At 35.8% G+C, this 21852-nt stretch overlaps 1 protein-coding gene across 4 annotated transcripts in view; it reads left to right on the forward strand.

Moving 5' to 3' along the window:
• TXNDC16 (thioredoxin domain containing 16) overlaps positions 1 to 21852 on the forward strand; it is an 80373-nt gene that overhangs the window by 30507 nt on the left and 28014 nt on the right. For 3 of the 4 annotated variants that reach the window (XM_036436416.2, XM_036436407.2, XM_045580678.1), the window contains exons 7-14: positions 437 to 558; positions 4236 to 4326; positions 8148 to 8298; positions 11798 to 11964; positions 12334 to 12391; positions 15261 to 15384; positions 19328 to 19471; positions 20020 to 20082. In XM_036436416.2, the coding sequence (XP_036292309.1) occupies positions 437 to 558; positions 4236 to 4326; positions 8148 to 8298; positions 11798 to 11964; positions 12334 to 12391; positions 15261 to 15384; positions 19328 to 19471; positions 20020 to 20082 (920 nt within the window). The remainder of the gene's footprint in view (positions 1 to 436; positions 559 to 4235; positions 4327 to 8147; positions 8299 to 11797; positions 11965 to 12333; positions 12392 to 15260; positions 15385 to 19327; positions 19472 to 20019; positions 20083 to 21852) is intronic. The other variant, XM_036436423.2, reaches the window with a different exon arrangement.

Here is a 21852-nt window from a genome sequence, read left to right on the forward strand (position 1 = left end):
GGTGTGTCTGAAGTGTGATCGACATGAGAAATACTAGGACAAAATGAAGGTTGGAGGAGTTGACAAGGTCTTGGTCATGCAGGGTCTTATAGGCCATGAAAAGAAGCTTGCATTTTAGATGTGGGAAGTGTTCTAATGTATTCAAGCTGAGAGAACTAACCATTAGGGATTATTTGGCCAGACTAGCATGTTAGTGAATACAGCTTAAATTCATTGAGGTGGTTATAATGGTAAATGAGCACCATTTCTCACAACTATTCCTGGTCAGTGTTCTCAGGGACAGACGAATGATTTAGGGAGTGATTTTAGTTTAGTATTAAAATCCTTGGGTTCTTACTAAATTTTTAATTACGCTTATTAATTTACTCAACAAATAAAGTATGAAATAACTAAGTTCATACCAGATTTTCCTACTAATTACATCTCTTTATTTTAGTGCACTTCTTTTTAATGAAGTAAAATATATTACTACCCCGGAAGACCTTCAGAATATAGAAAATGCTCTGAAAGGAAAAGCAAACATTGCATTTTCATATGTAAGAGCCATTGGAACACCAGGTATTTATTAACTTTTACTTTAATCTTTGCTGTGCATCTGTATTTATGTGAATATATTGAAGAGCTTAAAATAGAGTATTTTGACCACAATCTTAATATTTTAAAGTAAATTTAATTCATCTTTATTCTTACATTTTCTGTTTTTAATTGGGCAGCATAGTATAGTGGTTGAATAAGAACTCTGGAGGCAGACTGCCTAGGTTAGACCCTCTGCTCCATCAATTATTTATAGTATAACCTTTGTCAACTTACTTAACCTGTTTCCTGATTGGTAAGATGGTGAAAAAATTTGTGCTTACTCTTAGTATTATTGTGAGGACCAAATAAGTTTGAATAATTAAAATAGTTTCTGGCATGTAATAGGTGTTCTATGTTAGCTGTTACCATTTTTATTTTCTTATAAACCCTCATGGTACCTGGTGTAGCAGTTTATAGTATTCAGTAAATGTTGACTGTCTTTCTTTTTAAATGTTTTGGTATTTGCTATTTATGATATACTAGAGGCCCATTGCACAGATTTGTGCACATCAAAGGAAATTAATTAGAAGGTGGCCGGTGGGGTAGGACTGGACGAGATGGGCCAGACATGCCCTGGAGCGCAGTCCCTCCTTGGCCAGCTGTACCTGGGGCAGCACCAGGGCTCAAAGGGTGTCTGCCAAGTGAGTGGGGTTCCTCTGGCAAATGGGGTACCTTGGCCTAGCCTGTGGGGGATCGAACTGAAACCAGCAATCTGACATCCCTCAAGGCCGTGTTGGGAAACTGCAACTGGTGAGACACATGCGGCTCTTTGGCCCCTTGAGTGTGGCTCTTCCACAAAATACCATGGCCTGGGCAAGTCTATTTTGAAGAAGTGGTGTTAGAAGAAGTTTAAGTTTAAAATATTTAGCTCTCAAAAGAAATTTCAACCGTTAACTGTTGATATTTGGCTCTGTTGACTAATAAATTTGCTGACCACTACCCCAAGGGATCCCAGAGTGCAAGAGGGCACTTTGCAAAGTTGCTGTTGCTCTACAGCTCCTGCATTGAGTGTCTGCCCCCTGGTGGTCAGTGTGTGTCATACCTCCCAGCCAATCAGCCAGCCAGTGGGCCCGTTGGCCAGTTGGTTAGCCTTTTATAAACATAGATTTTTCTTGTTTTTTTCAAAGATCTAACTTTGACAATCAAGTTGTAAGTACAGAATAGGCAGAATATTTGGTTTAACCTGGATTATGTTTTGGCCAGATGGGCAGGGGAGTGATTATAAAGTCTGACAATGGAATTGAAGCAGGGTTATAAGGCAAGAGAGGACTTGAGGAGGGTGGTGGTGGTGGGGAGGGTAGGTGGGGGAGGGCTGACAGTGAAAAGTGGTAAGACTGTAGGTCCTCGAAGGTTAGAGTTATGTGCTAGACTCAGTGACCTAGTCAGACGGAAGTATGGGGGTGGGAGGTAAGGGGAGGGAGGATGATAGACATTCAGATTATGGAGGAATTTGTAGTAATTGCTAATTAAAGCCTTGCAGTGGGACCATTACAGTGAGTGGTTAAGGTAGGGTTGAAGAAAGATCATTGGAGTCTATGAAGAAGGACAGGGATTTTTGAATGGATCATCTAGGGGGATAATAAAATCACTAATGATTATGACAGGAGTAGCATTGGAGAAAATTACAGTGTGATAAGGGGGAGTGACACTGGCTGGGGTGGTACTAGTATATGACACTAACATGACAGAGTGGTGAGTGGAATAATCTGATGAAATGCAAAATAGAATAATCTGATTAAATGCAAGTGATAGAAGGTTAGGTGGTGGAGGGGAAGGTAACTGTCTGGAAATGACAGTGAGGAGAAAAGAAAAAATATGAAAAGAAGGAAATCAAAGAAGCAGTTCAAGAAAATTTCCCAGAACTGAAAGATTCAGGCTTTCAAATAGAAAGAGCCCATTAAGTCCCAGCATAGTGGATGAATGTAGAGCCACACCAAAGCATCTCATCTGAAAATTTCAGAATATTGGGAACAAAATTATTCTCAAATTTTCCAGAAAGAAAAAAGAAGTTTGCAGTTAAAGGGGCAAGAATCAGAACGGCATTGGACTTCTGAATTGAAGCCCCGTAAAATGGAGAAAATGGAACAATGCTTTCAGAATTCTCAGAAGTAACTTGGACTTTGAAATTTATTAGCAGGAAACTGTAGTTATGAAAGTAGAATAAAGACACTTTCAGAAACGCAAGCTCACAAAAAATATGTATTCCATACTTCCACTCATGGGAAGTGCTAGAGAATGGGAGCAAGGGGGCAAATCAGTCACGGAGATATGGGTAACAGGCCAGTTGACCTCATACAAGAGCGAGAATAAGAGGTCTCCAGGATGATGATGAAGTGAATTCTCAGGAGGAAATTTGCGCAGCAGGTCAACTAGCAATAGTCCATATTGGACATTTCTGCAGAAAAGTGTCCAAGAAGAGGGGATAGTTAGTACACTCAATATATTTGAAGTATTAAGAGGGTTAGACAATTGTACAAAAGTTTAGGAATAAATTAGTAAGAGATATGTAAAAAAATAGAGAAAGAATGGTGTAACTATAGTGAAAAAAAGTTGTTTAAAAATGGAAAAGTCCTAATTTTGTACTGTATGGCTCATTTGTAAATAATAATTACTGATTCATAACAATGTAAACATGGACTATTGATTTAATAAAAATTAGAACTATATTGGGAAAATTGAGGGGATAGAAATGTGTACATTTGTGGAGGAGGGTTTTGGAGAAGAGAGCTAATTTATCAACTTCCACAGTGGGAAGTTAGTATAGATAATACTAACACAAAAAATTAGGAAATAAGAGTATAAGGATGTAATTTAGAGACTTGGTGGTAAATATACAAATAAACAGTGAAAGAGTTGAAACTAGTTGTCTCTTGGGAAAAATTGGAAATGGGTGAAAGGTAAACTTTTTGTCTTAATGTGTAGAATGATTTATCTCTTTAAACTATATTTAAGAACAAGTTTCATTAAAGAAAACTAAGCCATAAACAACAAAGATTACATATCTATAATGATAAAAGCATAATATGCTAATTAGACCTGGCAGCCAAACGACCTTAAGGACGAAGTTGGAGCTGCAAGGGCCGAGACAGCCACTGTGGCTGTGAGGGCCGAGCCCCTTGCATGAATTTCATGCATCGGGCCTCTAGTATAACATATAAAAGTTGTATGGTGGATTCATATTCTCTTCCCTGCTGCTAGGAAGAAGCTATCACAGATTTTTCATATGTTATATTCTCAAGTATAACTCATTCTATACTCCTCCTTAATTCTTACCTTACTTTGAGTGGAATGACTTTTCATAACTTCTTTAAAAAAAATATATATATTATTGATTTTTTGCAGAGAGGAAGGGAGAGGGATAGAGTTAGAAACATGAGAAAGACACCGATTCAGCTGCTTCCTGCCCACCCCTACTGGGGATGTGCCCGCAACCAAGGTACATGCCCTTGACCAGAATCGAACCTGGGACCTCTATCTACTGAGCCAAACCATTAGGGCCTTTTCATAACTTCTTTAACCACTTGCATTTTCCCAATTGAAATCCCTACAAAGGATTTTTCTTTAAATATATTAGAGCACAAAAGGATATAGGGCAGTCTAGAGAATAGAAGCTTATGTAGAGACACACTAACTCTTCCTCTCTCTTATCTCTTCTTCAGAGCACAGGGCGGTCATGGAAGCTGCTTTTGTGTATGGGAACACATACCAATTTGTCTTAACGACAGAAATTGCCCTTTTGGAAAGTATTGGGTATGTATAAGAGGAGTATGTCAACAATTTTAAGTTTACTTATTTCACATTAGTTATTTATCATTTCCTCTATGCTCTCACAACGTGGACTTGTCTAAGAGGAATTGTAAGCAGATGTGAATATATAAATTAAACCTGAAGTCTCCTTCATTCAATCATTTGCTGTCTGAATTAATTTAAATATGCAGAAATAATGTTAGATTAAGGTGAATGAAAACAATATGGATAAGCTACAAGATGTGATCCTGTGAGTGACCAAGTATATTGTAGGAATAGATATCCCACAGTGATGAAATAGGTGATAAAAGCTTTCATAATTAAGTTCCAGAAATTATTTGTGAGAGTTCTATAAGTTACTTTGTCATAACTTTTTTGAATGGATTGTTTTAGATTTTTTTTTGTCTACTTCCTAGCTTACAATTTTAGGTAGAGGCCTTCTTTTGACTGTTGTCTGGGCAAAGGTAGAGTTACATATTTTTTTTTTTATGGACACAAGGAATAACTAGTGCATTTTAAAGACTTTAAATTTGGCTTTAAAATGCTCTTCAGGAGCAAGGCCAAATGGTGACTGTGTGACCTTTTTATACCATGCAAGTTTTTGAGTCCTTTTGCTGACCTTTCAGAAAATAGTGATTATTTGATAGTAATCAACAAAACTAATTAAATCCCATTTTACAGCTCTGTAAATTTAGAGGTTAGTGCATAGAAAACTGATCAAGTTAAATGATTTTCGGCAAGGGGAATGGGTTGGCAGAAAATAAAGTTTCTACAAAGTGAAGTTATATTTTTTGTGCTTTTTTTGTTGTTGTTAATCTTTGCCTGAAGACATGCTAATGTTAATCTATTGCTTTTTCAGAGAGAAAGTGAAAGGGAGGGAGGGGAGAAAGAGAGAGACAGAGAAACATGGATGTGAGAGATGCATTGACTGGTTGCCTCCCACCAGGGCTAGGGGTGGAACCTGCAATCCAGGTACATGCTCTTGACCAGGAATGGAACCCGTGACCCTTCAGTGCTTGGGCCAGCGCTCTAACCATTGAGCCAATGACCAGGGCAGATGTTACATTTTTATTGCTCTGTATGGCAGCCAGCATTCCTTTTTTTAAAAGCCTCTTCTTAATCATTCTGCTGGTTCCCTCATTAATGAGTTAAATAAAACTTTGATGCATGTTTACTATTTGTATAAGAATTAATTTTTTTTTTTTTTTTTTTTTTTTTAACAATTTGAGGGTTATACTGACAGTACCATAAAGCTTTGTTGCAAGTAGTCACTGAATCTCAAGAAACAATAAGCAGTTGTTTAGCCAGCTACTTTGCTACTCCCAACTGCCAATTTCCCATCCTGGAATAGGGGAGGTCCTGTTATTCTCCACTCCATGGTGATGCTATGGTAGCACCATAGTTTCTCTTAGGGTTAGCTGTTTGTACTTCCTCTTGTGTTATCAGCTTTTTTTCTCGATAATGAATAATTGCATGTAATGGTGACAAAGGGTGGCTATTTACTGAGAATCTATAGATGGGTCCTATCATTTACTTGACAAACCCTGTTCAGCAAGATTGACTACATATATTTTTTATTCTGACCTATGACTAACCACAGTAATGTTCTGGAAGGGTATTGGCTCTTCTCCGCTTTTAAAATGGGAATTAAAAAATGTACAGTTATTCTCTTTTTTTGTATTTGTCGTATTGGAGATGTTTGAATTCTCATTTGTTCATGGATGACAAGATTGTGAGGAGTACACCTGGACCTGCTGTGATAGGGAAGGACTGTGGCTAGAACATAGTGGTCCTGTGACACCACTTTAGGGTGAAGTAGTTGGCTGTAACTTTGAATTGTCTCCTAATGGGGGAGCGGTGAATGCCTTTTCTTCTTTCATCTGTTTATTCTTTCATTTAAAAAACATGTATTGAATACCTTCTGTGTGTTAGGCATTATTCCAGTTGCTGAGGATATAACAGTGGACAAGAGTACTGTTTTAATTGTTATATAATGTTGGATGTTAGTATGCTTGAAATTAAGTGTTGGTTAATAAGAGTGTACATTGACAGGCATTAAAAGAGGTAGCATGCCATAGAGACACCAGTACTTTCTGCTACCTCCGTATATTCCCTTTTTAAAGAATCTGTGTTGAGGCCAAGAAGGGTGTTACCCTCAACCTTCCCCCTCCCCCCAATACATATCACATTCAATTAAATCAGAGGCAGCTACCTAGGGCCAACTGGTAGCTCATTCGTTTACCTGAGCAAATACCATCTCCTCTCCCAGAAACTTAGAATTGGGTATAGAAAAACAATGATGCAGTGGTTTGGCTCCCTTGCTCACAGGATTGTTTTGCCCATATAGAAGTAAAGCTGAGAGCATTGTCTTTATACAGAGTTGGGAGTTGAAGAGTATTAATGGTAAAATGAAGATCTTGCAGAACTCTTGCTGTTCAGATCTCTACATTTATTTTCTGATCTAATTACTTTAATTTTCCTTGTATTCTCTGAGATACACTTCTAAACTTCTAGTAAATGTTTCTCCCCTACCTCCCTTTTTGGTTTCTGTTATCTATCACCAAAGAATCTGTGATTAAGTAACTTTCTAGCATTATTATTTCAGAGGTTATGATATGAATTCTAGGCTCAGCTAGTTCCTCCTGCTCTCAACAATTTCCTTTCAATATGTGACTATTTAGGATCCTCCTCAAGAAGTTCTGTACCTTTACTCTGTGCCTTGGCTATGCTGTTTCTTTTGTTGGAAATACCCATTTGCTGTATCTTCTTGGAGAGCTCTTTTTCTCCTTTGCAGTTTTTAATCTCTATGATGATTTTCCTGAACCCTTTTTCCTCTTTTCCCAACTTGAGGCAGAATTAAATATTTGTTTTCCATAGCTCTTTGTATATTATAGCAATTATAAACATTTTAATTGTTTTATGAAATATATCTCCTTTAGTGTAAGCCTCTTATGAATTTGAATTGTCCTAATCATCTTAGCCTTTTGTATTTTAGCATAGGGTTCGATATACAGTAGGTATTAAGTAAATCTTTGATCATTTTTTTTAAATCATTGACTCTATTAGAGATGCTTTAAAATTGAAATCAGTGAACCTTGGAACTCAGTTTAAGCATGTAGCAAGAATAAAACATTTTAAAAATTAAAAAAATTTGCAATATTTGCCAAACTCTACTAATGCCATATGAAGACTTTTAAAAATGCTATTTTAATTTTGGCAAATCTTACTTTCCCACTATTAAGTTTATCTTTGAATTATCATATTGAAGGGAATGCCAAAACTCAAATTATAAGCCATATTTGCTGAGTTTTATAATATTTCAGATGCAACCTTACAAACTTCCACAAAGTGTCATATGGTTTCTATCTTAAGACATGTGTTGGCTGAAGTTTATTCAAAACAGATTTGGGTTTAAATTAAACCTAGAAAATTTGTGTTTGAAAGCTTTATTTTACATATCTCTAGAAGGAAAACTCTATTTGAAGACAATCTTATTGTCCTCAAGGTGACAGCCTTTTATTTAAAAAAAATATTATGTCTACCTACGTATAACCCAATTTTAGAAGCTACCATGAAAAAATTTAGGAAAATAATAGCTTACACAACTCACGTGGTTTGTTAAAAATATTACAGTTAATTTTCTTTAATATTATGTATCTTTAGCTTGGGTCCATTTTATTTTAATGTTATACTCTTTTAGACTTTTACTAAAACATTCATTCAAAAGCAGGAGACTTAAAGAGATTTTTAAAATGTCTTTCTGGATAATAGAAGGATCACACATCAAACTTCAAGTGCTTCTGCCCCTGTTTTTTAATTTACAGAATGGAGGATATAAAATATGCACATCTCTACTTTTTTCATTGTAAAGAAGTCTTGGACTTGACCCAACAATGCAGAAGAACACTAATGGGACAACCATTGACTACAGTTGACATTTATCGATTTATTAAGTCAATGGAAGCACCTCTGCTGGTATGTGTCTTATTTTAATGTATTGAATAATTCATATGTTAAATTTATTGCTTTGATTCACAAATATGCATTTTACTTTAGATGAGCTATATCTTTTCCTTGAACATATATGTCTTGAATTTAGGGGAATTTAGGAATATTTTCTTATTAAAGGTAGAAGAGATGATACATTGTTCATAAAATGAATATTTCATGCCTTGAAGTGTTGTATTGAAACCTAAATAGGGCCTTTTGTAATGGAATTATTCTGTGGTAATTATAATGCATTGTGACCACACTAAGATCACAAAGACAACATCATGGTCAAGAAAAGATCTCTTGTGAATATTTTGATCACTACTTTAAAAGTTGGTAAATATTGGCAATATAGCATTTCTAGTGTTTCTCTTTTCTTAGTATTAGCCTGGAAGAATTTTATGGAGACTCAGTAGGTGTTGGTGATCAGCAGACTTTTTTCTGAAAGTTCAAAGGGCTGTCCTGAGCATTTGTAAAACCTTTAGTAGGCCTTTTCACTGTCCTTTTTATATAAAAACTAGAGGCCTAGTGCTCGAATTCATGCACAGGGTGGTGGTCTGGCCGATAGAGGCTGATTGGACCGGGCCTGTCGGGAGGAGGAGATGACTGGAGGGAGGGGCCAAGGGCAATTGGCTGGCGGGCCATGCCCCAGATTGAGGTATGGGGGCTGATTGTGGGCAGGGCTGGCCGTGAGGAGGGGCTATGGGTAGTAGGCTGGCCATCCCCACCCCTGAATGGGGTGGAGGGTGGCCAATTGGGGTCAGCAGCCTGGGGGAGGGACCAGGATGTGGTTGGCTGATCAAAGTGTGGGAGGCAATCAGGGGCAGAGCTGACTAGAGGGAGGGGCCACAGGCCATTCGGGATGATGGGGTCGGCCTGGGGAGTCACCACGGCAGTTGGCCGGCTGGCCCTGCTCCAGATTGGGATTGGGGGAGGCCGACCTGGGGTGGGGCTGGCTGGGGGGAAGGGCTGAGGGAGGTTGGCCAGCTGGCTCCACCCCACGATCGATCGGATGGTTTGCTGGCCTCAGTGAGTGTTGCAGCAATCAGTCGTTCCGTCATTCTGGCATAACGGTTGCTGGCTTTTTATAGATATAGATTTTATACGTATAGATGGTGCAGGTGTATTACAGATAATTCAAACAGTGCAGCAAAGTGTAAAGAAAATTTTTTTTAAAGCTGCCTGTTCTCATCATTCAGAAATAAGCTGTTAGGTAACCATCATACCAGTCATAAAAGACATTTACAAATAGAGGGATGAATGAATTAATTGATAGTATTACATTTAATCTTATTTGAATTTAGTAAGAAAAAGAAACGTATAAAATGAGGGATTATGGAACTTTAAAAAACATATAAGTTTTTAGAGATTTTAAGAGAGAGAGAAAGAATAGGATGAGAGAGAAACATCTGTTGGCTGCCTCCTGTATGCCCTTTACTGGTGATTGAGCCCACAATCCCAGCATGTACCTTGACCAAAATTGAAATGCAATCTTTTGGTACATGGGTTGATGATCAACTGAGCTACTAGTCAGGGCATTTCTTCATCATTAGAGGGCTCTTAGGAAATATTGTCCTAAGTGTTGAAATGATTATGAAAAACATTGGGAGATTAAATCATTTCTTAAAAAACGATGTTTTCATTTAAGATGGTATTGATCACCCCTTGCTGTGAAAGATGAGAAAATTAATTTCAGACATTTATTTCCATCCCAGTTTTCTGTTATTTTACATTATTAGGATTTATAATATTTATGTTGCTCTATAACCATAGTTCCCACTTTTTAAAAAGCCTTGCTTCTACATTTAAATAGATTTAGAGTTCACCAGTCCAGTCCCAGTTTTACTGGCCTCATTGCTGAGTTCTTTGAGTCAGTTTTGTTTAGTTTGATTTTGGCTTCAAACAGTGTTTTTTAAAAAGCAGTACATAAGTCTTTCCTATCTCTTCATACAAAGGAGGAGCATTTATCTTATTTCCATGAGGAGGATACTCTCTGGATTGGTTTTGATCTCCCGTTTCAGCATAGAGCCCCAACAGGAAGATATCAGTTCACTGTACGGTTCTTCACTATTTCTCTCCAGACTCATTTCCTTTTCTTTCAATATTGAGATATTATGAAGAATTCTCAGGATTTTGTCGACATAGCAGTACTTTTTTTTTTTTTTTTTTTTTTAAGTTTTTGCCATTGGGGGCAGGATTAGGACTCATCCCAAGCTTTACTAAAAATCTGTTTCTTCTTTGGCTATAGCATTCTGGCGTGAAGTTGTACCCTTTTTCTAAAATTTCTGCTCATGAATTTTCTCTTGCTGTTCTAAAAACTTTTTATTTTATTTTATTTTAAGATAGGTAATGAAAACGGAGATTTTCAGAACTTATTTCACTTTGTTATACTTACCAGGAATTATGTAATCGTAGTTTTGAAATCAGTGCCTGGTTGGAGAGCCAAACCCTATTATCAGCCTAGAAAGGCTGGGCAGCCCGGGAAGCACAGGGTGGCGGACCCAGGCTTACTACTCAGGACCCCCAGAAAGGGATCTCCCGCCTGAAGACAGAAGCCTGGTGCTAGCATTCCAGGAACTGAGAGCGGGAAGGGGGCTGGGTAGCCTCTCAGTATTTGCTTACTCAGTTCCCCTGAGTTTGGCATGCTATCCACACACTCCGCTGTTCCTAATCCCCTGTCCCCTCCCTCCGTGTCTCCTGGTTTGAGGGAAAGCTTCCTATGCTCAGGGAGTTGGAGAGGGGAATCTGGGGATCTAACTGCCTCTCCAAAGTTGTTACCTATTCCTCCCTTTAAAAGATCCTTCCTGCCACCCCTCTTCCATTATTTCTTCCCCAGCTTCAGCGATACCAGGCGCCGACAGTTCTTGAACCATTGTAGGATTTATTCTGCGGCTAAAATGGAATTGTTTCTTAGCTTGCTTTCCTTCACGGCTTAGAGTTTTGTAGAGTCAGTGATTCTGTTCTCTAGCATCCAAAATTTTGCTGACTTTTCTCTTTTCATTTCTTCACTTAAGTATGTTTTTCTCTTCGAAAACCTACTGCTGTAGTTTTCCTGGGACTTCTGGAGGGAGTGAAATTAGCTGTGTGTATTCAAGCTGCTGCGGTAATTGTTTTATAATGTGTTATTACATGTGAAATTCTTATACGAAAGAATGTATTCCTTAGTTATCGCTTCTATTTCATTTGAAATATCTATCTTTATCAGTACCACACTGTTTTGTTTTCTCTTTATACCATGCTTATTCCTTATGGGTTGTAATTTTATGTTTAACCTCTTATAAAATTCTGATAGTTTTATAATGCTTAAACCAAATAGGTACATTGGAAGCATTAAACTTAGAAATTATGAAACCATTTCTGGTAATATTAGATTTATTTCACAGACTTGTTCTTTTACTTGTGAATTTATTAGTAAGAATCAGCAGGGTTTAAATCCAAATGTTGGAACATTATCATCTCATTTTGTACTTTTTTTAAAATGAAGACTGAAGTTGCTGAAGATCCTCAGCAAGTTACAACTGTTCATCTCCAACTAGGATTACCTCTGGTGTTTATTGTTAGTCAACAAGCTACTTATGAAGCTGATAGAAGAACCGCAGAATGGATTGCTTGGCGTCTTCTGGGAAAAGCAGGGGTTCTGCTCTTGTTAAGGTACCTAAAATGTGCCATATTCACTGTGTTTAATGAAACTCTAACATTTTCTCATATTTAAATGTGGTAATCTGTTCACTTGTAAATAAACTCAAATCTAAGTATTGTTAGAACGAGTTGCTGAGCTGAAGTCTAAAATTATTAGCATGGTTAAAATTTAGACAATAAAATTTGTCTAAATGAAGATATGAAAATTGAGATCAGAAAATTTGTGTTTATAAATGAAATTTCTGAGTCACAAAATTGTCATATTTTTTCATAAATTTCTTTTTAGTATGAGAACTTACAGTTCTGTTTTAGATTGACATCCTGGATGACTGTTATCCTTCAGATTAGCAACATAAAACATTTATTTCCATTTTGAAAAAGGGACTCTTTGGAAGTGGACATTCCTCAGCAAGCTAATGTGGCCTTCAAAAGAGAAGAGGTTAGTCATTTGTGGATTGGTCTACAATGTCTGCTTGTTTAAAGTAATGTACGCTTATTATAGAAAAATCCTGTAAATTGCCACTATTCAAACATACTTGCTATTATATTTTTGTGTGCTTTTTCCATTTGTTAGTTTGTATTTTCCCCATATTCATATACAGTCAAACCTCATTTCTCGAACATCTCCCCTTTCCAACAGTTTGGTTCTTGACCAAGTTGTTCACAGAAAAATGTCTCAGTTGTTGAACCAAACTTCGGTTTTCGATTTTTGAACTGATAACCCTTTTAAGCTGATACCTTAGGATGACAAAAAGCATCTCTGAGGCAACACATGAGAGAGAGAATGCTCTTGTTGCTGGTAAAATCCACCTTAGCATAGTTTTAAAACATAAAGAGGCCATCAAGAGCGCTAATGTTGCTAAGGATGTGAAAGAAACAATGATCAGCCAAAGCCGGTTTAGCTCAGTGGATGGAGCCTCGGCCTGGGAACTGAAAGGTCCCGGGTTTGATTCCAGTCAAGGGCATGTACCTTGGTTGTGGGCACATCCCCAGTAGGGGGCATGCAAGAGGTGATTCTCTCTCATCGATGTTTCTAACTCTCTATCCTTCTCTCTTTCTCTCTGTAAAAAATCAATAAAATATATTAAAATAAATAAATTATATATATATATATATATATATATATATATATATATATATATTATAAGAAAGAAAGAAAGAAACAATGATCACAGGTAACTGAAGAAGTAGAAAAACGATTGTTGGTTAGGATAAATGAAAGCAGGTAGGTGATGGCATTTCAGGGGCAATGATATGTGAAGAGCAAAGATGCTGCCTGCTGCCCTGAAGGACTCCCCTGTGAGGAATGCTGAAAGTGGTTAGTTTAAGGCTAGTAGGGAGTGGTTTGATACATTAAGAAAAGAAGTGTTTATAGAGTAAATAGTACATTAGACATGTACTGTATATAAGAGAGGTTAAAACGGAATCATTTGGGAGTCTAGTAGATTAATTCAGTTTACTTTATTTCTAATGGGAAAATATGATTTGGTTTTGGAACAAATCACTTCTTGAACAGCCTTTGGGATGAATTAAGTTTGAGAACCAAGGTTCCACTGTATGTATTTATATATTTTAAAAAGAAAATTAGGATCATGCTATATATCTTTTCACTTAAAATGATATTTAATTACTTATTATTGTGCTAGGATGAATACTGTTTTGTATACTGTTTTGAATATCACTGATTCTTTTGGCTAAATTTTTGGAAGTAAAATGTGTCAAAGGAAATGGGAATTTTTAAGGCTTTTAAAATACATTGTCAAATCGCCCACCAGAAGGGTTTCAGGTTTGCTCCCCAGCTTCAGTTGGGTTGAGCGAAGGAGAAAGCCAATCCATATGTCTCTCTCACATTTATGATTCTCTCTCTCTCTTTCTCTCCCTCTTTCCCTTCCTAACTCCCTCTCCCTTTTTACCCCTGCTTTAGCGCATCTCTAAAAATCAATGGAAAAAATATTATTGGGGGAGGATTTTTTAATAACAACAACAAAATAATTCTCAAACTATACACTTATAATTTGTGTTCTTTTCTCTGTGAATGTTATATCTCAATAAAAAAACTTATCACGTCTGGCTGGCATGGCTCAGTGGTTAACTGTCGACCTATGAACCTGTCAGGCACATGCCTGGGTTGTAGGCTAGATCCCCAGTTTGGGGTGTGCAGGAGGCAGCCGTTCAATGATTCTCACTCATCACTGATGTTTCTTTCTTTCCCTCTCCCTTTCTCTCTGAAATAAATAAAAAACATATTTTAAAAAAGTTTTCCACAACAATTTTTATGTATATTTGGAATAAATTTAGTTTGATTTTATTGATTTTTGATTTCTATTATTTTTTAGCTCCATTATGTTTCTGCAGAAGTAAAAAATTTTTTGCTTTGAATATAGAATTGAAAAGATGAAGATATGTGATATGAAAGAACAGACACACTTAAAACTTTTTCTTTACCTTTATTCTACTGTATAATTACAGTCAGGGATAGTTTATTAAAGTAATCTAGTTGCTGTTGGGCATTAGCAAAGAAATTTCAATGGCATAATGTCAACTGGAATAGAATTTGGCATTCTTAAAATACCTGGGAGCAGATAGAATTTTTTATATTTATAGCTAAATAGGCAATTAAAACTCTTTAGTGGGATTTATAGTGATTGGCTCTTTTTGCAATAAAATTGTATATATTTATTTCCATTTTATATTTAGGTAGGATTTACTGTTACATGTGAAATGTTTCAGATTTCAGTATAATGTAATTGTGAAGAAAAAAACAAGCGAAATTTCCTTTTTAAATGTTATTTAACACTTACAGCTACATTCAATATTATTTTATATTAGTCTCAGGTGTCTAGCATAGTGGTTAGACAGTCACATATTCTACAAAGTGTTCCTCCCCATATTTCAAATACTGACCTGGCACCATACATAAATTATTACAATATTATTGACTATATTGCCTATGCTCTACTTTACATCCCCATGACTATTTTGTAGCTGCTAATTTGTAGTTCTTAATCGCTTCACCTTTTTCACTTAGTTCCCTCCCCCTCCCCGCACCTCCCAATTCAAACCCTCCCCTGAAGTGAGACTTCCAGTTCTTTTTTTGCCATCTGTTTCCGTAGTGCACACTATCTTTTTATATGAAGTACGCTTGGATACTTTTCAGAGTGACTGTGGAGTTAATTTCCTCTTTTGGTTTTATTGAATTTAAAATTGAAGTTCAAAGATTTAACTTGATTGTAGTGTCAACAAGCAAAATATTTTTATATTAAAATGCTTTGTTATATTTTAGTTATGTTTTTTAAAATTATTTGTAGGGAATGCCAGTGGAATTTTTGGTGTTACATGATGCTGATTTAGTAATATCCTATGTAGAAAATAACACACACATTGAGGAAACACGAGAAGATGAAGCCGATGACATGGAAGGTCCAGATATGGGTAATATGTTTTGTGATGCTCACCTCACCCATTCCTCTTATAGAATGTATTCACATTCAAGACTAGGAAGAAACCTGAAGAAATTTATTTTGAGTCATTTTATCAAATTGCTAGGTGAAAAGATGTGAGGATACCTTATTCTGTTTAGGGTGATAACTTTCATTGTTAGGCTTCTAGCTTCCCACATCTGTACCTTTACCTTCCACATCAGTTCTTTCAACCCTTCCAGCCTACTCCATGTTTAAAAATGACCTAGGAGCCACACATGGCATTTTAATTTTATTACTCCTATTAGGAAGTGAAACTCTTAACGAACATTAAATTTATAGTTATAAATAAATCTGATTGTTAACAATGTAGGGAGTAAATTTCAATAGCATTTCAATACTTCTACTTAACATGTTATTTCTGTTTTTTATTGCTCTTATTGGTTACATTTTTGAAGTGTTCTATAGTTTTTAAGGCTACTCCCCTTCATATTCTTTACTTTGATTGCTATTCTCTGAGTTAGCCAATGTCATCTTCATTCTGTGGGTGAAGAATGTTTGTTTTAGCAGAGTTAAATGATCTGTCCAAAGTCACATAAATGGCATGTGGTGGAACCTGGCTTAGAATAATCATTCTGACTTGAAATTTTATTTATGAGCATTATCATTCCTTTTTTCATGGCATTAATCCTGTTCTGTAATTGCTCATTTAATTTCTCTCTTCTCCACTAGTCTATACTATCTATAAGGCAGGGGTTATATCTTGTTCATTCTTGGATCCCATTTAGTAAATAGTTGAATGTTTTATATAGTACTATTATTATGAACCCCGGGAAGGAAATAATTTGTATATTTTTTCATGAGAGCCATCATTATTATGATCAAAGTTTATATTATAAATTTAATAAGGGCTCTGAGCTTTAACTGTTACCAGTAACCAATTTCTGCCTTTTGATTTTTATTTTGTTGTGATTTTTGTTTTGTTTTGTTTTAACTCCCTATGTTTGTAATGCATACTGGCTCATTATATTGTGTGATATCACGCCCATATAAATAATTTCCCCATCTTGTTTCATTCCCATTTATATAGAATGATAGATGAGGGTTAAGAAAGAGTTTGTTATCATGTAGAAAAATGCCCTTCAGAGGAAATGGGCACAGGATGAATCAGAATAAAATTTGAGTTCTATAAAAGGACAATATGGAAAAAAAATAATTAAACATGTATGACTTAAAAGAGTATATGCATTATGGATAGGTGAAAGGTATAGCTGAGGAGTGAGAAAATTTACAAGTGAGTGTAGCTTATTAAGACAGAGAGACCAGAAAAGAGGGAAAGGAGGTATTGGAACAAGATAGAGAAAAAGGGATGGATTAGGAACTAATAAAGGAATGGCAGGAAAATGAAAAACATTATATATAGGGTGAGACAAAAGTAGGTTTACAGTTGTGAGTACATGAAACAGTTTGTTCCTGTATTACTTGTTAACTATTATATTATTTTCCATATATATAACTATAAACCTACTTTTGTTCTACCCTGTAAGAAATAAGAGAATAGCTTTTTATCAATTTGAGTATTGAGGACATAACTTTTTAATGTCATAGAATGTGGTATCTAAAAGTACCTTAACCCGTGGACACAGATAATAGTATAGTGAAGGCCTGAGGGCAGGTGTGGATATGGGATGGAGGGGGTTAAAGGGGAACAAAATGGGGACATCTGTAATAATTTCAACACTAAAGATTTTTTATAAGTACCTTAAAGTTAATGTAGTGCAATGCTTATGTTTCACACTGCAGCCCAGAGAGTTATGAATTAGATAGCATGATACAATCGAAAATTGCTGAAATGTACTGAAATTTAGATCTAGTATTTTATTGTATAATATTAGAAGTTATATGGAAAATAATACTCTAGTTCTCTAACTATATTTGCCGGAAGCCAATTCCAGCATGTCATAATTACAAGAGTTTCATCAAAAGGTTGATGAAACTTGGGGGCTCAACAAGGGCTGAGTCACATATGTAATCACCTGTTGGAATGGCTGAAAGGCACTTCCCCCAAACTTGAATAGGATGATTGTTTGCTGCCAGACAGCTCAGAGCATCTCAGTCTACATGTTATTGCCTCCTATTGGCCAAACACCTAAATAGCTGTAGGCTATTCCACAATCACAATGCTTCTGTACCCTACCCTTTGAAGTGTATTATCTCCATCTTGCCTTTGGACAAATTGTGTTAATAAAAAGCAAGGGTCCTGAGACAAGGAGAAACTTAGGTCCTTTAGCTGAAGCTCCTCTGACCCCCAATGCCTTTCAAAATTATCTTTCATCTCTGGACTCTTATTTAATCTATACACAGATTTCTCTAGATTGCTGAAGCCTTTGTAATACTGGAACAAAAACCCTGGCATATATTGTCTTCCTCACTTTCTCCCTTTCTTTTACTGTGTTATCACAGAGAACTATGAACTTAAAGTAGACAGGATAATAAAACAAATCTCTTGGTATCCATTATCTGGCCACATCCAACTACCCTCAACCCATGCCACCCCTTATTTTGTAGCAAACATCAAATATACAATTGCATTCATTAATATTTCCCTGTGCATTTCAGAGATACAAGAATTTCTCTTTTAAAATTACCATAATTGTTGTTATTACTACATCTAAAACCCAGTAATCTTAGTACCATCAGATATGTAGTCAGTGTTTGCACTTGTAATTGTCATGCTCTATTCAGTTAGTGTCAACTCTCCTAGGAAGCTTTAATGTCTCTCTAATCAAGTTAGATGCCTCTTCAGTGTTACCATACAATTTATACAAACTCCAACAGAATACGGATTTAAAATGTGCTTTTTAACCACTTACATGGATGGATGGATGGGCAATTGGTTGCTAGCCAGTCTATCTAAATTAATGATAGGTTTTTTACATATTCAGAATCCACCATAACTTGGTGCATTTAGAATAAAAGCCAAAATTTTTGACTCTTATGATCCAGCCACTGCCAGCTTAGAGTTTTGTTCATACCATTTATTCCTCCAACTCATCTCGTTTTAGTCAGTTTTTCCTTCCTTATGCATCTAGTATATACTAAGCTCTTTTATGTCTCCAAGCCTTTGCATATGGTTATATTATTTTTGCTTCAGACATTTTTTTTTTTTGATTTTCTACCTGGAAGACTTTGGGTCTCCCAATCTAACTCTCTCTGCTATAATCTCTCACTGTATCCTTTTCCTTTTTTAACTGATCACAATTTATAATGATGTATTTATTCAGTGATCAGGTTATTGTCTGACCCTTTTGTAGAAAGGTTTTTCATGTGGTCAGGGAAAATATCTGTTTTTGTCTACTACTTTCCCTGGTGTCTATCACAGTGCTTGTCATATAGTGAAAGCGAAATAAAACTGAACTTTTTAATTTTAAATTAATATTTTATCACAAACAAAATATAATATTCATATTATTTCCAGATAAGTTTAAATAAGTGCTTTTGGAGTTGACTAAAACATCGCAGTTTCTGAGTCAGAAAGCACCTCAGAGTTATTTAGGATAGGAAGCCAGAAAACTAGAAAGTTTTCTAAACATGCATTTAAAAAATTTTTTTTATTGATTGTTTAACAGAGAAGAAGGGAGAGAGATAGAGAGTTAGAAACATCGATGAAAGAGAGTCATCGATCAGCTGCCTCTGGCACACCCCCTACTGGGGACGTGCCCACAACCAAGGTACATTCTCTTGACTGGAATCGAACCCGGGACCCTTCAGTTCGATGCTCTATCCACTGAGCCAAACCGGTTTCGGCTAAACAACATGCATTTTTAACTAATAAGACAGTGTAAATTCAAAAGTCTTGTAGATTGCCAAATTTTCATATGCTCACCTGGGAAAAGAGTTTAATTATTTTTAATTACACTTTTATATACACATTACATTCTTCTCAAATGTTTTAGAAATGCAAGATGATGAAGTGGCAGAAAGTGTTTATAGAGACAGGAAGAGACAGCTGCCTTTGGAACTCACGGTGGAACTAACAGGAGAGACATTTAATGCGACAGTAATGGCTTCGGACAGCATAGTGCTTTTCTATGCTGGTTGTGAGTATGAATCTTTAGAGGAGACTATATTACATATTAGGACATTAAAATAAGCAGGTTTTATTTTTGCATTCTACATATTGCACAGTGTAAGATGACATAGCTTTCTTAAGTCCCAAGTAAGGTTCACATAATGAAACATTTCCTTTTAGCTGGTTCTGGGATTGTAAAACTGATTATATTAATATATATATCTGACTTACAAATTGAAGGTTAAGGAATAAACTAGATGTTCAGCTTGTTAATTTAGGAATATTGTGATTCAAGCTAATGCTTTTGATATGTTAACAGTTCTTATAGATTTTTAGGATATATATTGCTTTTATCTTTAAATAACAGCTGTTCAACTATATTCCCTCCAGTATGAATGCAGAAAATCAGTTGTATTTGGAATATTCTAAAATGTTTGGAACAATATTGAGTTTGTATACTTACTAAGAAATAACAATTTTGAGAAACCTCATAAATCTCTGTTTATTATATCAATATATAAATGCTTTGGAGATATGCATGTTGTAATATCTGTTGAATTTTTTATTTTTATGTAGGGCAAGCAGTATCCATGGCATTTTTGCACTCCTATGTTGATTTAGCAGTTAAATTGAAAGGTATTGTGCTGTGGCATGCATGCTTATTTTCCTGATTCTGAGCTGTTGCTATTTGTAAAACTGTGTTATGCTAAAGATGAAGAAAGCTGCATAAAATTTCAGGTTATTAATGTTTTTGTTTCCAAGATTAAGTTAATCAATAGCTTCAGAAATGCTTCTAAAAGCATTCATTTTGATTGTCTTCATGGAACTGTCCTTAATTGATTACTTGTGGCCACATAGTTAATCTATAATCTTTTTGGCTGAATTCAGTCATTCAGCAGGCATTTATTGAGTGCCTACTCCGTGCTAGTTACTATTAAATACTATTAAATAAATACTGAATACTATTAAATAAACATTTCACAGATAAGAGCCAATCTTATAGTCTAATCAAAGAGCCAGGCTCTTTTTATTTTAATATCCTATGAAACTTGATCCAGTAGCAGGAAAATAAGAATCCAAGGAATGGACTTTAACTCAAAATGCCTATGCCACAATCTGTTAGAGGGAAAGGGAGGGAGGGAAGAAGGGAGGGAGGGAGAGAGAAAGAAAGAGGATTAGGATAATGTTTTGCTATCATTTGAATAAGTTAGAATGCATTATGCTTCCTATCTATAATATGACTTTCTCCTATTGTTTTTCTTATAAATAGAAGTTATTTTAGTTGTTAAGTTTATTCTTGACTACTATAGGAATGTACCCACCATTTAGTTTTGGGGAAAACTAGTTTACATGCTATTTCATTATTTAGTAAATTCCTATGGGCAGTTAGTGAGCCTTTTACTGAGCTCACTGTACTTAGCATATTACCTTGCATTGCAGAATATCTGGGTGTTTTGTTTTTTTAAAATCCTCACCTGAAGACATCTTTTTATTGGTTTTAGAGAGAGAGAGGAAGCGGGGGGAGGGGATGGAGAGTGGAGAGTAGTGGTGGTGGAGAGAGAGAGAGAGAGACATTAATGTGAGAGAAACATTGATTGGTTGTGTCCTATATGTGCCCTGGCCAGGATCAGATCTGCACCTAGATATGTGCCCTGACTGGGAATCAAACCCACAGCCTTAAGTGTACAGAATGATGCTCCAACCAGTTGAGCCATGGGGCCAGAATACCTGGTTTTAGTAATTGCTGAATAAATGGTTAACCTAATATAGTAGAGTTTTATGAACTTTGTTTCATTTAGTGAAAAGTGTGTACAACTTATTTATATAGTGAGGACTTTGTGAACTCAAGAAATTGATTCCAGAAAGTCAGCTCTAATTAGAGCATGTTCTGTAGCAATAAAAACATCAGAGATTTTAAAAAACATTTCTGAACCATTTTTTTATCATTCATTTCCTAAACACAGTTGATTCTACTTTTGATTATTTCATTACCCAAGTGAAGAGGTGATTAAATCTTTAGTTACTTTGATTACTGATCTTTTAAATAAAGTAAATCCTCTTATTCTCTTTTAGGTTATCCTTTGTAGTTGCATTCTGTGGGCAGATTTTAAGTTTCCTTTTTTAAGGTACTTTAGCCTTATTGGGAATTTATTACAAGAAAGGAAAAGGAGAGTAGTGAAATATAAACCATAATAAAATAGCAATTGGGTAATGTTCCTGAATAATAGAATTATCTCCCAAGCCCATTTGACTAGTTAACAAATGAACATGGACAGATTCCCTTACTTTCTTCTCTGTCATGACTAAATAGACTACCTGACCCCTCAATGCAAGGACTCTGAGCTGTATGTGATTGTAGAATAAAAAATCAGATTACCAGCCCAGGACTTGATTACCTTTTACATTTAG

This window comes from Pipistrellus kuhlii, unplaced genomic scaffold (genome assembly GCF_014108245.1).
Source record: "Pipistrellus kuhlii isolate mPipKuh1 unplaced genomic scaffold, mPipKuh1.p scaffold_m20_p_1, whole genome shotgun sequence".
Classification (NCBI taxonomy): domain Eukaryota; kingdom Metazoa; phylum Chordata; class Mammalia; order Chiroptera; family Vespertilionidae; genus Pipistrellus; species Pipistrellus kuhlii.